Below are 21,939 nucleotides of genomic sequence, written 5' to 3'. Positions count from 1 at the left end.
CTATTTTTTCCACACAAGCCACTTTTTTACTGAATGACCGATTTACTTGTCCGAAGAACAAGCACATGACAAGGCTTAATGTCGAGCCCTGATAATATATATACACATATATGTGTGTGTGCGTCTTAATTTATTTATCTATGTACAATTATAATTCTATTAACATTTTCAATTAGATTTATTTTTATAATTTTAAGTTTTCATTTTAGTAAAAATTTTTTGTGATTGTGTTTTTTCTGTCATGTTTCTTGGACTTTTTAAAAATGTGTCTATTTAGCTTTATTTATTTTTTCAGTTTACTTTTAATAATTTTAGTACTTAAAACTTTATTTCAGTTAGTAATTCAGTAACATGATTCAGAACCAGTGTTATTTTCGTATTATTCATATATATATATATATATATATATATATATATATATATATATATATATATAGATTTTGTTATGTGCTCTTAATTTTTATATGAATGGTTTTAATTTATTTTTATTTCAGTTTATTTCTTGTTGTTAGTTCACTTTTGCGGAGGAGTTAATTCAGCGAAAACCCTGCAACTGCAGATTTTCCAGCAGTCAAATGTGTTTACAGATCTAAACACATTTTCTGTTCTCCGAACCTCATCCTTGCTAGACTGCAAACCTTACACCAGGGGGCGCTCTACACACCTTTGTCTTCGTAGTACTCCTCTTCAAAGTTTTCTTCCAACTGCTTTTGCCGTTTTCTCTCCTCTTTCATCTCTCGCTCCTGCAGCTTCCGGGCGATGGCCTAGTTGAAGGCATATAAACAAATTCAAAAGAATGAGTGGAGCGAAACAAGAATAGCAATGATGTAACAGACGTGGGTGTGGTTACGTCTAGTCCTTACTGATGAATAACACGGAGAGAATGCGAGTTCTGAAGTGTTACAAACACAATCACGATGAAGTAACGTGACTGCTGTGGGCGTGGCTAAATCAATGCCGTACCGATGACCAACACAACCCGAGTGTGTGAATGTTGTGAATGTCTGGAAGGCGGCTTGCTCTCACCTCATCTTTCTCTTCCTGCTGCCTCTGTTGTTCAGCCTGCCGGACTAGTTGTTCTTGAATCTCCTGAGCCATTTCATTGTCGATGCGTTCCCTGACAGGACAGAGGGAAAGTAAACACTTGAGTTTTCACACTGAGAGCCTCTCAAATCAGCCACAATGGCTTTCAATGCATGTGTCTGAGAAGAAACTGTTCTTGAAAGTCCAGTCTCCAGCATTAAGTGCAATGGGTTACAAAGAAACATTTTACTATTATCTAGAGCTGTCATCGTAATACATTTTTTCTGATTAACTGACATTAAAAAAAATGTGTTAATGATTAAGGAGTCATTCATTCACAATAAACTTCACTGATGAAGGGTTGAACTTGAAAACGTTTTGCGCACTTTATACACTTTTTTGCACTTTATTTGTGGCCTCTGGACAATAAAATCCTGTGAGCTTTTTGGCCTATTTTCGTGTGCGGATCTTTTTTTCTGATGTTCACAATAAACTTGCAATCATACAATAAAACCAGTATTATTTTAGTATTATTTAGAAACTATTATAGTATTTATATATGTTGAATTTCATTTTAGCAATTTTGTTTGTGCTTTTGTCATGTTTATGCTTTTTTTTTTAATACATCTAATTATAATTTTTTGTTTTGGCAATTTAAGCACTTAAACTTGAATGAAAATATACTATCTGAAGTTGAAGCTTTTCATCTAATATTAATATTTTATTTCAGCTTCATTTCAATTACCAGAAATATATATATATATTTTTTTAAGTTCCATTCATAGAGTAATTAGTAAAGCAAACCCATTACAACCTAGTTAATGTAATTAGTTTGACTCAAAGCCACATTTAGGACTGTAGAACTGAAGAACACCATCAAGCCTAACACTGGTTTTAAAAGAAGTTTCTTATGATCACCAAGGCTGCATTTATTGGATTAAAAATACAATAAAACAGTAATACTGTGAAATATTATTATTATTTAAATAAACAGTTTTCTATTTGAATATATTATAAAATGTAATTTATTCCGGTGATCAAATCTGAATTTTCAGCATCATTACTCCAGTCTTCAATGTCACATGATCCTGAGAAATCATTCTAATATGCTGATTCGATGCTCAACAAACATTTCTAATTACTATAAATAGTAATCGCTGACTGTGCTGTTAAATGTTTTTGTGGAAACCGTGATCGTTTTTTTTCCAGCATTTCTGATGAATAGAAAGTTCAAAAGAACAGCATTTATTTGAAATAACATCATAAATGTTTTTACTGTCACTGTTGATCAATTTGATGTCTCTTTGCTGAACAAAAGTATTAATTTCTTAAAAACTAAAATCTTTCGAAGATAGTGTATATTTGTAACAACCTGATGGACGACTACAATTCGTAACAATATCTTCTACTGCAATGCCTGAGCCGTGGAACGAGTCTCCCCTCAGGCTCATCGCTATCTCGCTATCTCTCTCTCTCTCTCTCTCTCTCTCTCTCTCTCTCTCTCTCTCTCTCTCTCTCGCTCTGCCATGCTAAAACTCTGATGATACCATCAGCTCAGAGGCCTTGAGACATGGCCAAGCAGGAAGGAACACTTTATCCGCATGTGGCATGAGCACAAGTCAAAACATTTTACTGTGACAGCGTACTACGAGACGAGAAGGCCTTCGTGTGCAGACACAAGCTCAAAGCGCAGCAGGAGACAAACTAAACTCCACACATTATGTGTGTAATGCGGAGGAGACACAACTTTAAACAACGCGAGTTATCAAGGACTGATAGCACGAGTACACACTCAGGCTTATGTCCATGATGTCATCCACTCCTACTTACAGTACACCTACTTATCTTAACAGACGGCAAAAACAGTCTGACATGAGACGTCTGCTGCCGGGAGTTTGGGGAGGTCTGAGAAAAGAACGACCTTCCTGCCCACATTCTTTCACAAACAGACACAGTACAGTCTCTACAGTCTACAGCTCTACATGATCAGCATCTTTCAGGTCTCATGTAGCTTTATGTCTCACACGGGACGAAGAGAATTAAGTAAGTATGGTGTTTTCAAAGTGTGTAAGCTTCAGGTCACTCACAGGCGGCGATGTTGTCTCTTGCTCTCGACTTTGGCCCGCAGGTCCTCTTCCTCCTGCAGACGCTTGGCCACCTGCAGATCCTGCTGCACCAGACGGCTCTTGTGGACGTTAGAGGCCAGGTGGCTCTCGACTGGAACAGTAAAAGAGGAGAAACCTTTTAGATCATTTAGATGTAACAGATATTAGGGAAGACTCGCTTCACACCATGTCTAATGCAAATACATGACAAAAGTTTAAGATTTTTTGTGTGTGTGAGATGTGAAGACCAAGTATGGTAACCCATATGCAGAATTGGTCTTCTGCATTTATTCCTTCCAAGTAAGAGCACACACACACATTCGGAGTAGTGAACCCACACACACTGCAAACCACAGAGCAGTGGGCAGCCATTATGCTGTGGCGCCCGGGGAGCGATTGGGGGTTAGGTGCCTTGCTCGAGTGCACCTCAGTCATTTCCTGCTGGTACTAGAAAGTCTGACCCTCTAACCATTAGGCCACAACTGCCCACCTTAAATCTGAAGCACATGATTGGTCGAGAAAAAGCATTTTCATGCAAGACTAATATTTGCATAAATTTGTAAGAAAAAGTATTTATTGAACAAAATAAAATAAAAAAATATCACTGAATATTAAATCACTGAATTAGATTTGAATTTTAAAATTGTTTATTTAATAATAATAATAATAATTAAATGCAATACAATTATAAAATAACACATCTTTATTGGAGTTATATTAATTTAATTTAAATTATTTAGTAATTTAATAAAATCATTATTATTTTATTATTATGACTAAACACAGAATATTAAGTCAAAATTGTATATTTTTTATATTAATAATTAAAACAAAAGCATTTTCACTCAAGTCAAATAACTAAATTACTGTTGACTTAATATTCTGTGTTTAGTCATAACAATGATCATTTAAAAAAATGATAGCAATAACAATAATGAATAATTATAACAATAATTAACAACTAATGCAAATAATAATAATAAAATAATAATAAATTACAGGGGGGGTTTTGCACAATTTTTTTCCAAAGTTTATAAAATATATGACTGTGTGGACTGAAAATTAAAAAGACAAAACTTTTAGTGACCATGTTACATGATATATAATAATATGTCATTGCATTTTATATATCTTAACTGAGAGCACATGCTCTGAAATGCCAATTTGAGGGGTGACATCAAACCAGTCAATGTGCTGCATCGACACGGCAGTAAATCTTAGACATTGACGCACTTCTAGCCGACACAGTGCATCATCTTCCCAAAGTCTGAACACTTTTTATTGATCCTGTGACTGTGAGCACGTTATATTTGAGAACGTGTAACAGAAAGAAAGAAAAAATCCATAAATTGAAATATTTATGTGATAGATATAGCTCAACATTTTTTTCCGAGGAGCTATTTGAACATTACATTACGAGTCCTTCTCTGGCTTTCATTCACTGATATCTTTCAGCTGGGACGGTTTAGCACCATCTGACAGTGCGACTAAACAAAGTTGATGTGCGACACGCAAGCTGATGAAAGGTCGTCAGTGTTGATTTAATGATTTTAACACTCTACTATAGTGTTGTTATTGGTAACAAAGTATTAAAATCATTCATTAAAATGGTAACACTTTACAATACGGTTAATTTATTAAACATGAATGTATTTACTGACATGGACTAACCATGAGCAATACATTAGTTACTGTTTTTGTTCATCTTTGTGAACGTTAGTTAATACAAATACAGATGTTCATTGTTTGTTCATGTTAGTTCAGTGCATACCTATGTAAACACGATTTAAATAAAGTAAATGTTGAATTTAACATTATCAAAGATTAACAGATGCTGTGTAAGTGCAGTTTATTATCAGTTAATGTAAACTAATGTAGTTAACTAATGAACCTTATTGTAGTGTTACCTTTAAAATAATATAAATATTAGGTATTTTAGACTTAATTCGAAATCTTGCCTTGGCAACTAATTGAAATCAAATAATTTAAAATAAAGCTGCAATAAAATAAATATTATATGAAAATATTAGCCTAAACCAACTAATTTTTGTTTGCTTTAGCAACAAGTGGAAGATAAAAAAAATAGATTGAAATACTAAAATTACTAAAACTTAAAATGAAACCTGAAAATATTAAAATAAAGTCATTGCATTGTCAGTTTTTTAAGGACCTCTAATGGGGTCATTTATTGTATTGATATATAGCAGATCACAGTTTTTGTGATCACACAGAAAAATGTATTTGCTGGGACACTTTTTTAATAACTGAATTCCCCAAGAGAGAGCTTGCGTTTCTAACATCTGCCCACATTTCAGATCTAAAAGAGGGAGTTTTCAGATCTTTCCAAAACCATACAGTTGCAAGAATCTGCGATAGCATTTTTTTGTTTTTGCGGCAACAAACTTTCTAAGATTTTTTTGGTATGACACAGATACCGCCTCTTCCTGGAAGTGGAACTTCCTTTTGAGTTGAGTATCCTTGCAATGTTACAGCCTTTCACAAAAACACGAGGACTGTGAAGCACAGCTGGAGGATGTCGAATCAGATGCTTTGTCTAACAGCCATCCACATTTTGTCTAGGTCCTTCATTGTGTCCCCAAGAGCTCAGTGAGATTCTCATGTACGAGTGCTAATAATATACATAGATGTGATCTGTGGGGAAGGTGTAAAACCTCACATTGCAGCAAAAGGGTTTGCACTTTTCGTTCCACTGCAGTTAATGTTGCACTAGCTCTCAAAAGGACGGGAAAAACCATAAAGGCTTAGAATGACTAATTTAGTGTCAACAAACAGCTTCAGGATTACAGGTCATAAGATTCCATGCAATAACATTCATGTTAAAAAAGTACAGGTTATGAAAGGACTTACTTTCCTGTTCCTGAAGGTTGTGGGCCAGACAGTGGTCTTCCAGCACGGCAAAGTCCCGGCACACTGCAGACGGACAAAAAGAGACATAAATCGGATTATTTACTGTTAACAAAGAATTACGTCACGTCACAGCTTCAGCCCATGCAGGACGTCCACAATGCAAACCTCAGGATACCATTAGGTATACACAGTTTCACACATTGTTATGGCATTTCTCTGAATGTACAACAAAGTAGGGGTGGGCGATATGGCAAAAATGTCATATGACGATTTGTTATATCGATTTGTTATATATTCTTATTCTTATTTTCGTGAAGTAACTAACTAACTAACTAACAATAAGAGTCCCTGTCTCACAGACGGCCACAACTTCAATTAAAAAAGCTGAATTAGTCGACCTGTCATAGATGGGGGCCCGACTAGAGCCGGCATATGAAAGGCACCGCAGAAACTACCGACAGACACTCACCGACGGCCAACCATCGGCTTACAGACCTCAAACATTTAAATGGTAGTGTGTATTTCAAATACATTTATTTTTAATGCCATTTTAAAGGCTATATTCTTAGCAGAAATAAAAATATGACTCTTCTACATTACAATAACAACTATAGAATTATATATAGTCCAATATATTATTTTATTATTGGAGGGGTCTGTGTTGGTCTAAAACTGCAGGACAACACACCATTATCACCTCAGTTATTAATATCTTGCAAAACTGAAACCATGTCTTCCACATCCGCCCTTTGACATGCTCTTATCTGCCTTTTTTATGTCTTATCCAGGCCTGATTCTGCACCTGGCAGCCTCCCGGCTACTGAGACACGTTTCATAACACAGGTGGAGAAGCAATAAAATCGTGTACTTAATTTGAGACTGAAAACAAAACAAAAAAACTCCCTCAAGGCTCTGATACACGCTCCGATAACCCGAATCAGATAAAAGCAACTTTTGCATTTCAGTCTGCAAGAAAAACTGCATTGTTTATGAGAATTGAGCATAATTAATATAACCAAACACACACGCACACGCACACACACACACACAGTTTCACACCATAATCAGACTGTGTGCTTCAGTTGTGAGTGAATTTAGCAACAGGTTTAATATTGATGTGAAAAAAAAATTTGCACAATACTATTTTTCCTAGTAATTTCCACATCAGTCTGTGTTTGTACGCTTAGCTTGGGCGAGACATGTAAAGACTAGAGGATAAGATTAATCCATTGCAGCAGATTTGTGATTAAAGACGTCGTCCATCTGCTGCTGATTAACAACTTCAGTGGCGCCCTGGACAAAAAGAGCTGCAGAACTGAGACTATAGGATATTCATAGCTCTAAATGAGGAACCGATACCAAAATGTAAAAAAAATTCACACTATCCTGTTGAAGCACTTTTATGACATCTTAATGCCCTATATAACGGCTGAGTAACATTTGTCAGAAGGAACCGAGAAAATTCTAGTGCCAACAAGTGTCTTGGTTCTGACTGTGCATCTACTATGGGCTTCATGTTCACCATTAGTTAAAAGTACAGATTTCGGTACCAAGTCGGACCGGTCCACTGATAGACGCCTGCTTTCAAATGCTTCCGTCTGTATCGGTGTAAGCGCTCGCTGAAGAGCGTCATAGATGTATATTTACAACATGTTTTTAAAGCGTTGAGCATTGTAGCTAATCACAGACATATCCGATGAGCGAAGTGAAGTGATTCTGTTCAACGGCGCTCAAAGAGTCACATTTTTTTAAATTTCAGAACCGAAGTAGGTACTTTTGGACAAGTCTAGTCATCATTTACTCACCCTCATATCATTCCAAACCCATAAGGCCATTTATCTTTGAAACACAAATTAAGATTTTTTAAATGAAATCTGAGAGATTTCTGTCCCTCCAATGGCAGTCCACACAACTACCACTTTGACGCTTCGAAAAGTTCATAAATTGGTCGTAAAACGAAACCATATGAATCAAGAGGTTTAGTCCAATTACGCTGAAGAGACATGATTGCTTAATATGATCTGATGAGGCTTTTTTCACATTTAGGCCACATCCACACGAAACCAGAGCTTTCCCTATCCTATCTTTTTTTTCCCTCGTTCTATTTTTTTTTCGTAAACACGGCGTCGTCTCAAGAAATATATGTGTACACACGAAACCCCTGAAACCGACTTAAAACGATGTGGTATACATGCCAGACCAGTATGTGGCGCTGTAATTCTGCCACAGAGATATACACTAAACAAGGAGAAGAAGATTTGGAGCATGCGCATAACCTTGCGCGCTCTATACAAACCCAACACGAATTCGCAAAACTCGCTCTCGCCGCCCTGCCAGCGACGCCGTGGAAAGATTCGTGGACGCTTATGGAGCTAATAATATGACAAAATGATTTGAATTTGAATTGTGTAAATTTGAATTATTTGCAAGTGTAATCTAACAAAATTGAATTTTAGGTGGTAGTTTAAATGGTTCTGAATTTGATTTTTTTTAAACTAATATTGAAGATTTGAAATTTAACAAATTTAAACGTTTTTATGGCTGAATTTTATAGACATGTATTTTCAAACAGCTAGTTTTTTTGTTCTGAATTCTTATACTGCAAATATTCAGTTTAAAAAAATTCAGATTCAAGTTTTCAAGATGAAGAAATTCGGAACTTCAAATTCAGTTTTCTAAAATTCAATCTCAAAAATTCAAACTCAAAAATTCAGATCTTACAGAAAGTAGGTCACAGGTCATCCACAGGGAAGAGTAGATGATCTCAGAAAAATCGAACAGAGCATTTTGGCCAATATATTCGCCTGCCTCTCGTCCTTACACAAGGTGTTTTTGAACAAAATCGTATCCCCAGTCAGTGGAAGCCAGAAGGCAACGCCCAATATGTCAATATTCACCATTTAATGAACGCGTTTCAACTGGCTTACAGCTACTAGATACTCCGACTGATGCATGATCAAATAGACATGCATTCCGCGTCATCTTGTCTTATTCGCTCTTTTTGCCCGTGATGGAGCGCGTCTCGTGCCTCTTACTAAGCGTCACCAGCCACAAGATCTCTCACTGTTTTCATCTACCAGACACTCGGATTGATACACGAAAACACATCTTATCTAATATTTTATTTGCTCTTTTTGCCCGTGACGGAACGCGTCTCATGGCTCGTCGCGTCAGCCACTAGCGTCGCACCTGACACAAGATCTCTCACTGTTTTCATTTACCAGACACTCGGATTGATACACGAAAACACACAAACAGTGCAATCCTGCTCTTATTTACCTTTATGTCATCTTATCTAATATTTTATTCGCTCTTTTTGCCCTTGATAGAGCGCGTCTCGTGACTCTTACTAAGCGTCACACCAGCCACAATCTCTCACTGTTTTCATATACCGGACACTCGGATTGATACACAAAAACACACAGACAGTGCAATCCTGCTCTTATTTACCCTTTTGTCATCATATCTAATATGTTATATGCTCTTTTTGCCCGTGATGGAGCGCGTCTCGTGGCTCGTCCCGTTAGCCACTAGCGTCTGCCACAAGATCTCTCACTGTTTTACAGCCTGTCATCCAGGAATGGTGCAGGAGAACAAACTGTCTGTCACAGAACATGCCAAAGTCAAGTGAGTAAACTGAATATTTAAAAATCACATTGTGGTTTATGAAATATTGTTTAAGTACCCTTTTAAGTAGTTAGGCTACATGTATTCACTCTCGAGTGGGGGTAGCTGATTTCAAATAATGAAAATTTTCTGCAACCAATTTAGGCTACCTGATGTAACTCAACATTTTCTTAGCTTCAGCTATCGAGTAATTAATAAGAAGATAGGTTCCTTTAGGGAGCGTGTGGGTGGCACGGGGTGACACAACCACCACCTCCACCTCCACCCATCCATAAAGTGTTTTCTGTGGCAGTGTTGGCTACAAAGATGAAGTTGGACTCGCCATCTTTGCAGTAGTGAACGCGCCGAGATTAGAAATGCTCATTTCATACGGATTACATAATCTGAGAGTAACCTATTTATTTTCGTTTTGAATTGTTTCGTTTAAAACTAGGCTAGACATTTCTACCTTTCTAGATATATTTCTCATGCATGTGAGGAACGTGCAATGCAAAAATGTCATGATTTTATTGTTATAGGCCTATGTCTGCTATATTTATTAAATCCAGGAAATTGGTTGATCAAACATTGATTAAAATTAAGATACAATTTATACAAAACGAAATTCACTTCAAGGAAATGCTTTATACAAAACAAAACTTAATGGAGTGGTCAAAAACATTCTCCTTCAGAATATGTCAATCAGAGTATCAGGCGCTGTAACGTGAGAGATCTTGTGGCTGGCGCGCCACGAGACGCGCTCCATATTACGGGACAAAGGAGCTAATAAAAAATAAGATAAGATGTCAAATAGGTAAATAAGAGCAGGATTGCACTGTTTGTGTGGTCTCATGTATCAATCCGAGTGTCTGGTATATGAAAACAGTGAGAGATTGTGGCTGGTGTGACGCTTAGTAAGAGTCACGCGACGCGCTCTATCAAGGGCAAAAAGAGCGAATAAAATAATAAGATACGATGACAAAAGGGTAAAAGAGCAGGATTGCACTGTTTGTGTGTTTTTGTGTATCAATCCGAGTGTCTGGTAGAAGAAAACAGTGAGAGATCTTGTGGCTGGTGACGCTTAGTAAGAGCCACGAGACGCGCTCCATCACGGGCAAAAAGAGCGAATAAAATATTAGATAAGATGACATAAAGGTAAATAAGAGCAGGATTGCACTGTTTGTGTGTTTTCGTGTATCAATCCGAGTGTCTGGTAAATGAAAACAGTGAGAGATCTTGTGTCAGGTGCGACGCTAGTGGCTGACGCGACGAGCCATGAGACGCGTTCCGTCACAGGCAAAAAGAGCAAATAAAATATTAGATAAGATGTGTTTTCGTGTATCAATACGAGTGTCTGGTAGATGAAAACAGTGAGAGATCTTGTGGCTGGTGACGCTTAGTAAGAGGCACGAGACGCGCTCCATCACGGGCAAAAAGAGCGAATAAGACAAGATGACGCGGAATGCATGTCTATTTGATCATGCATCAGTCGGAGTATCTAGTAGCTGTAAGCCAGTTGAAACGCGTTCATTAAATGGTGAATATTGACATATTGGGCGTTGCGTTCTGGCTTCCACTGACTGGGGATACGATTTTGTTCAAAAACACCTTGTGTAAGGACGAGAGGCAGGCGAATATATTGGCCAAAATGCTCTGTTCGATTTTTCTGAGATCATCTACTCTTCCCTGTGGATGACCTGTGACCTACTTTCTGTAAGATCTGAATTTTTGAGTTTGAATTTTTGAGATTGAATTTTAGAAAACTGAATTTGAAGTTCCGAATATCTTCATCTTGAAAACTTGAATCTGAATTTTTTTAAACTGAATATTTGCAGTATAAGAATTCAGAACAAAAAAACTAGCTGTTTGAAAATACATGTATATAAAATTCAGCCATAAAAACATTTAAATTTGTTAAATTTCAAATCTTCAATATTCGTTTAAAAAAATCAAATTCAGAACTATTTAAACTACCACCTAAAATTCAATTTTGTTAGATTACACTTGCAAATAATTCAAATTTACACAATTCAAATTCAAATCATTTTGTCATATTATTAGCTCCATAGACGCTCTGATGCTCTGACGTAGATCGAACACGTGGTCTTTTTTACAACTGTATTTAAAGGGGCCACAAAGCAAACAAGCATGTCGATTGTTATTTTTGCAGAAATTTGATCGATGGAAAAAACTTAACAATTATAGTGACATGTTTGCTAATGAAATAAACAAATTAAAAGCCATTTGTGTGGTGTGGCTTTTGTGTTCATGGTTAAGTGCTATTATAATGTGCATTCCCGCTGAAAAACAAGCGTTCTAGCGCGAAAATATTGCCTATAAATACTAGTGTTGCGCGCCTTATCAAATTCAAATGATCAACCTCCTCAATTTTGCTTGGGAACTAATGTGGTCGGAACCAAAGTTTACAGGACTGCGTTCTCTGGACTCCTCTCAAACGGAGCACTTCTATATTCTGATTGGTTGCCGCCGGTTGCCGCCGAACCGTGTCATTGCTTATTACCCTAATGTTGACCTGACTTCAACTCTCCTCGCCGCTCTCACCGTTCAAGACGCGCCGCGCCGCTCTCGCCGGAGCTCGCCGCCGGCTCTCATTGACAATGAATGACTTCCGGCCACTTTGACGCTCTCGCCGGCGGCGGTGTGAACGCACAGTAATGCGCTCCGGCCGCCCATCCGCATAAAACAGTGCCTGGTGTCTCGAGAACCCACTCCCTGAAATAGGTCCGAAGGTACAAACGAGTATCCGTTATCTCTGCGCAAACCTCAAAAACGAAAACCTGTGAAAACGGCAGACGGCACGCACATCCGCATCACGTCCCAAGAATCGATTTTTTACCATAGGTGTACCGTATTTTCCGGACTATAAGTCGCTCCGGAGTATAAGTCGCATCAGCCCAAAAATGCGTCATGACGAGGAAAAAAACATATATAAGTCGCACTGGACTATAAGTCGCATTTATTTAGAAATTTATTTAACAAAATCCAAGACCAAGAAAAAGTTATTTAAACAGACTTTAATTCATTTAAACAGAAGGCATTTAAGTTATTCAGCTACACACAATAGCACAAAGAACAACAGGCTGAATATGTGTCCGGTATGTTGTTAACGTAACACATCAACAGTTAGCTACACAATAGCATAAAGAACATACCTGAGAGGCTGAGTAGGATCATATAAAATAAAAAAAAACATAACAAGACAGCGAGTCCAACAGTTATCGGTAAAGCAATTTCACCAAGCTCCCGCGATCTTATTCCACATCACTGAAGAGAGATTTTTTCAGCAGTAAAACTAGCTGTAGTATAGAGCGCATAGAGCGCTCTCTCGTGGCTGTAGACGGTAATGTCACCCCCAATTTCGGCAAATGATGCATTCCCGTCATACCACAAATACATCAAAAACTCGCATTTAATAATCTGGGGCCGTCAGCGATCCTGTGACGAGTAGATCTTGGTAATTTTGATATATAAGTCGCACCTGACTATAAGTCGCAGGACCAGCCAAGGTATGAAAAAAAGTGCGACTTATAGTCCGGAAAATACGGTACAATAAAAAGTGACACATCGATCATAATCAATTAATGTGTCAAAATTGCACATTAGTCACACAAAAAATAAAGTGGTTTACCGTTAGGTCTATTTCAAAAAAGAAAGAGGCCAGGTCAACATCCTATCTTTTTTTTCCCTCGTTCTATTTTTTTTTCGTAAACACGGCGTCGTCTCAAGAAATATATGTGTACACACGAAACCACTGAAACCGACTTAAAACGATGTGGTATACATGCCAGACCAGTATGTGGCGCTGTAATTCTGCCACAGAGATATACACTAAACAAGGAGAAGAAGATTTGGAGCATGCGCATAACCTTGCGCGCTCTATACAAACCCAACACGACAGCAAGGTGAAGACGAAGATTGCTCACCGTATAGCATAGGAGCAGAAGATATTGCTTTAGTAAAGCTAATAGGCTCCGTAGCTTCTGCAGCACGATCACAAGCATATAGTCCGCCATTGTTGTTGCTGTTACGTGTGACGTAGCGGTGTGTGACTAATGCTGACATGTGGTGTGATGACATCATCGTTTCACAAAATATACGGATTGGCTGTACGAAACGCCAATGCGATACAAAATTTGAACGTATACAGCTAAACGCGAAAGCTTCCGCAAAAATACAATGAGGTTACTTTCTTGAAATTCTTCCAGACTTCTTGCGCTTGATGCTTAAACTGACATGACTTGCAAGCACATGCAAATGCTAAATGTTCACTTTATAATGTTTATCTATGCAATTAATCCGCGAATCACATGCGTACCTATCCGGGGAGCAGCTGGCCCGTATGGATCACGGACCAACTACGATCCCTATACTAGACATCACACATCCTGCAATGTGACTATAGTCATATCACGCAGCCTTACAATATCCGCGTTTCCACTGTCGGGCCAGTGCGAGCCAGGGCTTTAAATGGGCCGTGCCAGGCTAAAAGCCCCGGGCCTGTAGCACCAAGCCCAAAACACACTGCGTTTCCACTGTCGGGCCAGAAGCTCCACAGCGCTTCACTAAAACACGCTTCTCTGGAACAACGTCACACAAACCCATCATTTAACCAACAAATGGAAGTTTTATCAGAAAACGACTCAGAAAGAAATCACAGGAAACAACGTGAACGCAAAACAAACATAAAAGTGACCGTTTGCTGGCATTTGTGTTGTTAACTTGAATAGTTAAAAACCAAGTCAAGTCATCTTCATTTATAGCGCTTTTAACAGTATGGATTGTTTCAAAGCAGCTTTACAGTGATAATAGAAATTACCATAACAGATTGTTTAGGCTTTACCACAGCTCTAGGATAAAGTTAACGTCCAGCTAAAGTTGTTATTGTTTGATTCACTTACTTTGCGAAGATCATTATTTTTAACTTGGGGGCCGCTAACACGACACCGTTCTAACAGAAAAACCCTAACTGTACGTTCACACGGCGAGAGCGGCAAAATTCGCTCTCGCCGCCCTGCCAGCGACGCCGTGGAAAGATTAGTGGACGCTCTGATGCTCTGACGTAGATCGAACACGTGGTCTTTTTTACAACTGTATTTAAAGGGGCCACAAAGCAAACAAGCATGTCGATTGTTATTTTTGCAGAAATTTGATCGATGGAAAAAACATAAGAATTATAGTGACATGTTTGCTAATGAAATAAACAAATTAAAAGCCATTTGTGTGGTGTGGCTTTTGTGTTCATGGTTAAGTGCTATTATAATGTGCATTCCCGCTGAAAAACAAGCGTTCTAGCGCGAAAATATTGCCTATAAATACTAGTGTTGCGCGCCTTATCAAATTCAAATGATCAACCTCCTCAATTTTGCTTGGGAACTAATGTGGTCGGAACCAAAGTTTACAGGACTGCGTTCTCTTGACTCCTCTCAAACGGAGCACTTCTATATTCTGATTGGTTGCCGCCGAACCGCGTAATTGCTTATTACCCTAATGTTGACCTGACTTCAACTCTCCTCGCCGCTCTCACCGTTCAAGACGCGCCGCGCCGCTCTCGCCGGAGCTCGCCGCCGGCTCTCATTGACAATGAATGACTTCCGGCCACTTTGACGCTCTCGCCGGCGGCGGTGTGAACGCACAGTAATGCGCTCCGGCCGCCCATCCGCATAAAACAGTGCCTGGTGTCTCGAGAACCCACTCCCTGAAATAGGTCCGAAGGTACAAACGAGTATCCGTTATCTCTGTGCAAACCTCAAAAACGGAAACCTGTGAAAACGGCAGACGGCACGCACATTCGCATCACGTCCCAAGAATCGATTTTTTACCATAGGTGTACAATAAAAAGTGACACATCGATCATAATCAATTAATGTGTCAAAATTGCACATTAGTCACACAAAAAATAAAGTGGTTTACCGTTAGGTCTATTTCAAAAAAGAAAGAGGACAGACTTACATATTCAGTCGTGTCTGTTTCTGTTTATTTGGTAGTTACAGGATATATGTCACCCTGGATCACAAAACCAGTCACATGTCGCACGTGTCTCACCATTGTGGCAATAGCCAACAATACATTGTATGGGTCAAAATTATAGATTTTTCTTTTATGCCAAAAATAATTAGGATATTAAGTGTAGTAAAATCGATAATAATCGATTATGAAAATCGTTGTCAACAAATGTCATTATCGATTAGTTGGTCTGCTTACGTCACGGGGAGCGTTTACTGGTGATTGGTTGAAACAGGCCAATCATGATGCGCTCTGTCTTACATGCGCTTCATGAGGCACACACGTAAGGTCTCTCTCCCTCTCTGCAGTGCGCGCGCTACACGGTTTGGAGCAGTCTCTTCTGTCTTGCTCGCATGCTCTAGATTCCGGGAGATTTTAACTAATTTGCTGGCATTAGGGAGCCGCTATCAATATGCGGGAGACTCCCGGAACTTCAGGGAGACTTGGGATGTCTCTAATTTGTCTCGAGCATCAGGTTGCGCAATCAGTTCGCTCGCAACATAATTGATGAATTAAAATAGCGCTACCGCAGAAATAGGTTGCAAAGTGAAGCACTAAATATAAAGGCAGTTAATAACAGCAGCAGTAAAAGATTGTTTTTTAGTCACTGTAGTCAGTGGTTTTCAGCGAATGCTTGTGCACTAATGCATAATTTTTCCTGTCCTTTAAATCAAGCCTGTTAGCTTGCTGCATACCTATTACGTTCTCTTTTTATAGCATTTGTCTACTATTAAGTTTTAATTGTTTTTCAAACGCAATCTGCTGCAGCTCTACTTTGTTCACACGCTTGTTTTCAGTATTTTATTTTATCAATATATACTTATAATTAATTTCATTTTAAATAAAAATTAAATGAATTATATATTTTAGATGTTTTTGGTTTATATCTTCACATATATGGTTTATCATCACACTGTGTAAATTTGTTTTAACAAAAATTGTTAAAACATAATGTTTATGTCTGGTTCAATAATATTTTTTTACATTAATCATGGTTGTCAACTTGTCATCAGCAATTTTCATTAAAAACAATGCAAATTACTGATATTAGTAAAACTCAATGTGTGGCTTTTGCACTTTTAAACTAAAGTACACCTTTACACATAAATACCCTGATTTACGGGTTTTATTTAGTTATAATAAACAAAAAAAATGAAAAAAAAGTTCTTTTAAACTTTTTATCTGATTAATCGGAAAAATAATCGTCCGATTAATCGATTATCAAAATAATCGCTGGTTGGATTTTTTTTGTACCCTCAGATTCCAGAATTTAAAATAGTTGTATCTCTGCCAAATATTGTCATATCCTAACGAACCATAACATCAATTGAAAGCTTATTTGTGCAGCTTTCATATGATGTATAGGCTACATCTCAATTTCATAAAATTGCTCCATGTGACTGGTTTTGTGGTCCAGGGTCACTTATTTACATTACATTTAGAATGAATAATAACATCTACAAATATACCACCAAAAATACGATCTGATAAGCTTTAGCACTCTCTCCCAGTAACAGTTATATTTTCAGTCAGAGTAACAGAGGAAGCTCACGAAAAAAAAGTTTGTAAAAAAAACAAACAAAAAAAACTCTGTTTGTAACCAGTCCTCTAGTCCGAGCTTTGGACCAAGGTATTCGGCGGGCCAGAAAATCCTGGCCGTTGGCCCCGAGGAAGACAGTGGAAACGCGACTGGCCCTTGCACGCATTAGCACGCGCGCATTTGGCCCGACAGTGGCTAATGAGGTTCATTCTCTTGTATTATGCAACATGTTTGAGCTTCTGCAAGAGCCAATGAGGTTATTTATTGCGCGTCAAGAAAGTACAGTTAAGCTTCTGTTTATGTGCTGATCAATGTATAGGCCTATATGCGAGTAAAAGCCTAAATTCAATCTGTTCATTATATATATATATATATAAAGCAATCGAGTCTCTTCAGAAAATTTGCACTAAACCGCTCAATTCATATTAGTTTTACAATCTATTAATTTTTTAAGGCATCAAATTGGTAGTTGCGTTGATTGTCAAAGGAGTGACAGAAATCTCTCAGATTTCATTTTAAAAAAAATCTTCTTTTTTGTTTTGAGGACGAACGAACGTCTTACAGGTTTGGAACGACCAAGAGTGAGTAATTGATTACAATTTTGTTCATTTTCTTTTCTTTCAACATTTTTTGGCCAATGGCCAATTTGCTGAACCTGTGCTGGAAACCCTTCACTGGAATCTTTCTCAGGTTATACGTGGCTTACTGTTATGAGACAACTGGAGCAGTTGATGCAGTTAAAAACTTCTTGGTTAACCAATATATATGGGCCAAGTTGATTAATCAGACAATTTTTGGACAACCGAGATAAAAAGCGTTTGCTTTCAATATTTTCATTGACCCAATTAATAAATGTACTTACATTTTAAATAATAAATATATACACTACCGTTCACGAGTTTGTGAAATTTGTTTCTTACGCTCATCAATGCTGCATTTATTTGATCAAAAATACAGTAAAAACAGTAATATTGTAAAAATAACTTTTCAATTTAAATATATTTTTAAAATGTAATTTATTCCTGTGATCAAAGCTGTATTTTCAGTCTTCAGTGTCACATGATCCTTTAGAAATCAGTCTACTTTAATATGGCTGATTTGATGCTTAAGAAACATTTCTTATTAATATCAATGTAGAAATCCTTTGTTTTGCTTAATATTTTGTGAACACCGTAATACATTTGTAAGGTTCTTTGATGAGTACAAAGTTCAAAAGACCAGGATTTATTTTGAATAGAAATCTTTTTTAACATTAAAATGTCAATTTATAGCATCCTTGCTGAATTAAAGTATCAATTTCTATCCACCCAAAAAAAATCAAAACAAAAATCTCTAAACAAAAATAAACTGTATGTACTGTAGTTTAGTAAATGTGAGCATGTGACCTCTTACTAGAGCATACAATATAGCCTAAAGCGACACAAACGATATGACATCAATTACAATGTCTGATTAATTAAGAATGATGATACTCAAGGCACTACTAAGCACCGACTGGCAAAACAAGAAACAGCTACACAAGGAAAAGCTGAAAGCTATCCCAATCAAACATGAAACCAACACTGAACGCATCCCATGAGATCTTAACAAGGCAGCAAAACCAGCACAATTTAAGACAGCAAGTTTTCCAGGCAAACATCCCCAACATTGCCTCCATGAGCAAAAAGCAGCTGCAACACAACAAAATGCTGAATCCACACGCACGGATCAACTGAAAACAGAAAGCCACAAGGACATTCTTCAAGGAAAAAACAAACAGATACCCATGAGTGAGAAATGTTGTTCGTCTTCAAAATATCCAAATCGACTTTTGCATAAACTTGCACACACATTTATGCAGCTCGAGCAGTACTAAATACAATTGCATTGTGAAATTGTACAAAATGTTACAGTTTAAAACAAGATAATATAATACAATAAATTGAAACAAATGAGAAAACACATTTTCACTAGTCTTTCAATAGACTTTTAGGGTTCTACATGTATAAATAGGCTCAATGATTCACAAAGCTGCCACATCTTGTGTGACCAACGAATTTCATACATATATGTATGCAAAGAGTCTAATGGCCACTTTCCACAAATATGGGACAATTTGGTGTCTAACGGCTATTTTTTTAGCATGAGAGACACAACGTCATGTTGTTTAAAGACTAAGCTAGTTCATTCTACTCCTCAGCGGTCTCAGACTGAAAATATTTAAATAAACAACTAGTAAACAACATTTGGTCCTTAATCAACTAGATTAATTGATTTGTGAATTTCAGCTCCATACCAATAACTAAATCTCAATGAAAAGTAGTTTGTTTTAAACACACCAAAAGTGTTAAAATGGTGAATTTGGCATGTCCCACCAGAAGGCAGTCACATTAGTGAAACATTTGTGGGAAAAGAAGGTCCACTGTCTATTATCCATAACATAACAATGAATAAAGAACAGCTTACTCAAAGGTCACTTCCAGACTAAGCAGCTTTTCATTGGCCAACATGACAATTCTGTTCAAAGTAGGTATGCGCTGTTTTTAACAGAACGAGTCTGATACTGACCGATACTTTGATTTTTAGTACTTGCCGATACAGAGTACCGATACCTGTATTTTTATTGCATAACAATGAACCCACCATTCAACCAATTGCCGCTAATCCGCACAGGCATTCATAAGCAATTTAAAAATGAGGTGGAAAAGAGGGGAAAACTCTTTAATGAGTACGAGTACACGAGCAGAGTGTCGGGCCTGATACCGATACATGGTATCGGTGCATCCCCAGTTAAAAGTTTAACAAACTAGACTAGTCTAGACAAACTAAAACTCAAACTGTAAAGAAACAAAATCAACACAAGGAAATAATTTGTCTCATGCAGATTGTACGTGTTTCTATTGAAATTACTACATTTTGCCATTGGAATTTAATAGAGGTAGAAATAGAAGTATAAATGTGACCACAACTTTAACCTCTTTGAATGCATTTAGGTTAAAATAATTTATTTCATATGAAATGAATAACTAGAAACCAACATTTGGTCCCAAATTGCTTACAAATACAATATTTAGATTTCGGTTTCAGACCAATAACTAAATCTGAATGAAAATTTGTTTGTTTTAAAGTGTGAATTTGGCCTGTCCCTTAACCTTCTCGACCATATTTCAGTTGAAATCATTTATTTTATATGAAACAAATAAAAAGAAAGTTTGGAAAACAACATGCTGTCTCCAATTACTATAAATGCTTATTTCACTTCTTAGACCAATAACTGACTCTGAACCTCAGATAATAAACGATCATCACGCACAGGATTTGGGGGCAGAAATGTCAAGGTCTGTAAATACTGCCTCATTAATCCTCCCCTAGCATCAAATGAGGTAAAAATTAGTGGGTTGAAATCCTGCAAAGCAAGCTTTTCCTTTAATAAGATGATCAGCCACCAACAGCTTGTGTTGCACCACAGTCATCTTCAGTATGCAGAAGATTTCATGCTGAATCTCAACACATGTGCCAGAATTCACATTGCTAGCCGCCAATACACACCACACCAACTAAAGCTAATGTTAACAATTCTACACAATCTAGTATATGATATTTGAGGCAAAACAGGTTAGAAATCAATCGCTTTCTCTTTCTATATTAGATATTTTAATAACGGCGTTTCTCACCGCTGCCGACTCAGTACAGCTAGTATTCAATGGCTCTGTTGACGGATATATTTCCGTACATGTTATAAAAGATGACCAATTTACTGAGCCATTCTTAATTCAACATAATGTAATCATATTTAACGTTTTGAATCATCTGACAGGACTCATATGCCATCTCTGAATGAAGCTCGTGTCGTGGTTTAAATGCGTTTCTCTCTGCGCGAGACAAGCGCGTGCCATTCGCCTGTTTATTATAACGCAAACACACAATGTCTCGGCACGCGCACCATCATCATCTTCTTCATCTCCACTCACCCTCTTTTACGCCAGGCAGGTTGTTCTTATCAATACTAAAATCAGCCATGTCGTCGGCGCTTAATGTTTCTCTGGGTTTCTGAAGGTTATTGTTTGACAGACTGATGGTGGTTTCCGTCAGACTGATAAATAAATCCGATCGATGTCTTCGGTAATGTGTCGCTCTGATTGGTTTATGTCGCCAAGCGATGTTTCTTGTCCGTCCCTCCCTCTGTACCCACAGCAGATGAGCGCACACACGAAACCGAGGAAAAGCTGAGCAGTGTGTGTTGTGTTTGCTACGGATAGCAGGGCGGGACATGCCACGCAAGCACGCGCTCACATTCTGACACGCAGGGAAGCGCGCACACGCGAGCAAACAAACGTAACACGCCCACTGAACCTTGCAGTCCTCGAATTCTTTCAGTTCTCATTGACTAGTTCTGGAACTATATGAATTTATTGTTTTAAAAAAATAAAAAATAAACTCAGTTATGGTCGATATTTAGGTTTATTACCGGTAAATGTCATATTTCACATTTCAAGATGTTTCAACAATAATAATATTGTTGTACGATTAATACATTTTATATCAACACACACACACACACACACACACACACACACACACACACACACACACACACACACACACACACACACACACACACACACACACAAACACTATATTTTAGTGCTGTCAAATCGATTAATCGTGATTGATTTTTGTTTGTTTATTTATTATATACAGTATTTGTGTACATATAGTGTGTGTGTGTGTGTATATATATATATACACGGTATATATACACAGTATATATACACAGTATATATACACACATGT

At 37.5% G+C, this 21,939-nt stretch overlaps 1 protein-coding gene and 1 long non-coding RNA gene across 3 annotated transcripts in view; both read right to left on the bottom strand.

The window, feature by feature from the left end:
* ccdc50a (coiled-coil domain containing 50a) overlaps positions 1–21,409 on the bottom strand; it is a 30,052-nt gene extending 8,643 nt beyond the window's left edge. The window contains exons 1-5 of one of the 2 annotated variants that reach the window (XM_077226690.1): positions 21,117–21,409; positions 5,997–6,059; positions 3,111–3,240; positions 1,027–1,117; positions 665–764 (exon numbers count right to left, since the gene is read on the bottom strand). In XM_077226690.1, coding sequence (XP_077082805.1) covers positions 665–764; positions 1,027–1,117; positions 3,111–3,240; positions 5,997–6,059; positions 21,117–21,165 — 433 coding nt within the window. In that variant the 5' untranslated portion in view covers positions 21,166–21,409. The remainder of the gene's footprint in view (positions 1–664; positions 765–1,026; positions 1,118–3,110; positions 3,241–5,996; positions 6,060–21,116) is intronic. The other variant, XM_077226691.1, reaches the window with a different exon arrangement.
* On the bottom strand, positions 13,335–13,716 carry LOC143735610 (uncharacterized). The gene is made up of 2 exons (XR_013203252.1): positions 13,659–13,716; positions 13,335–13,384 (listed from the first exon to the last, which is right to left on the bottom strand). It is a non-coding gene; the product is annotated as an uncharacterized LOC143735610 (long non-coding RNA).
* Positions 21,410–21,939: the final 530 nt, after the last annotated feature.

The sequence above is a fragment of the Siphateles boraxobius genome, unplaced genomic scaffold (assembly GCF_051911475.1).
Source record: "Siphateles boraxobius isolate OS27281-9 unplaced genomic scaffold, OSU_SipBor_1 13, whole genome shotgun sequence".
NCBI lineage: Eukaryota > Metazoa > Chordata > Actinopteri > Cypriniformes > Leuciscidae > Siphateles > Siphateles boraxobius.
The sequence above is the reverse complement of the archived record's forward strand: the minus strand, read 5'-3'. Positions and strand labels throughout refer to the sequence as shown.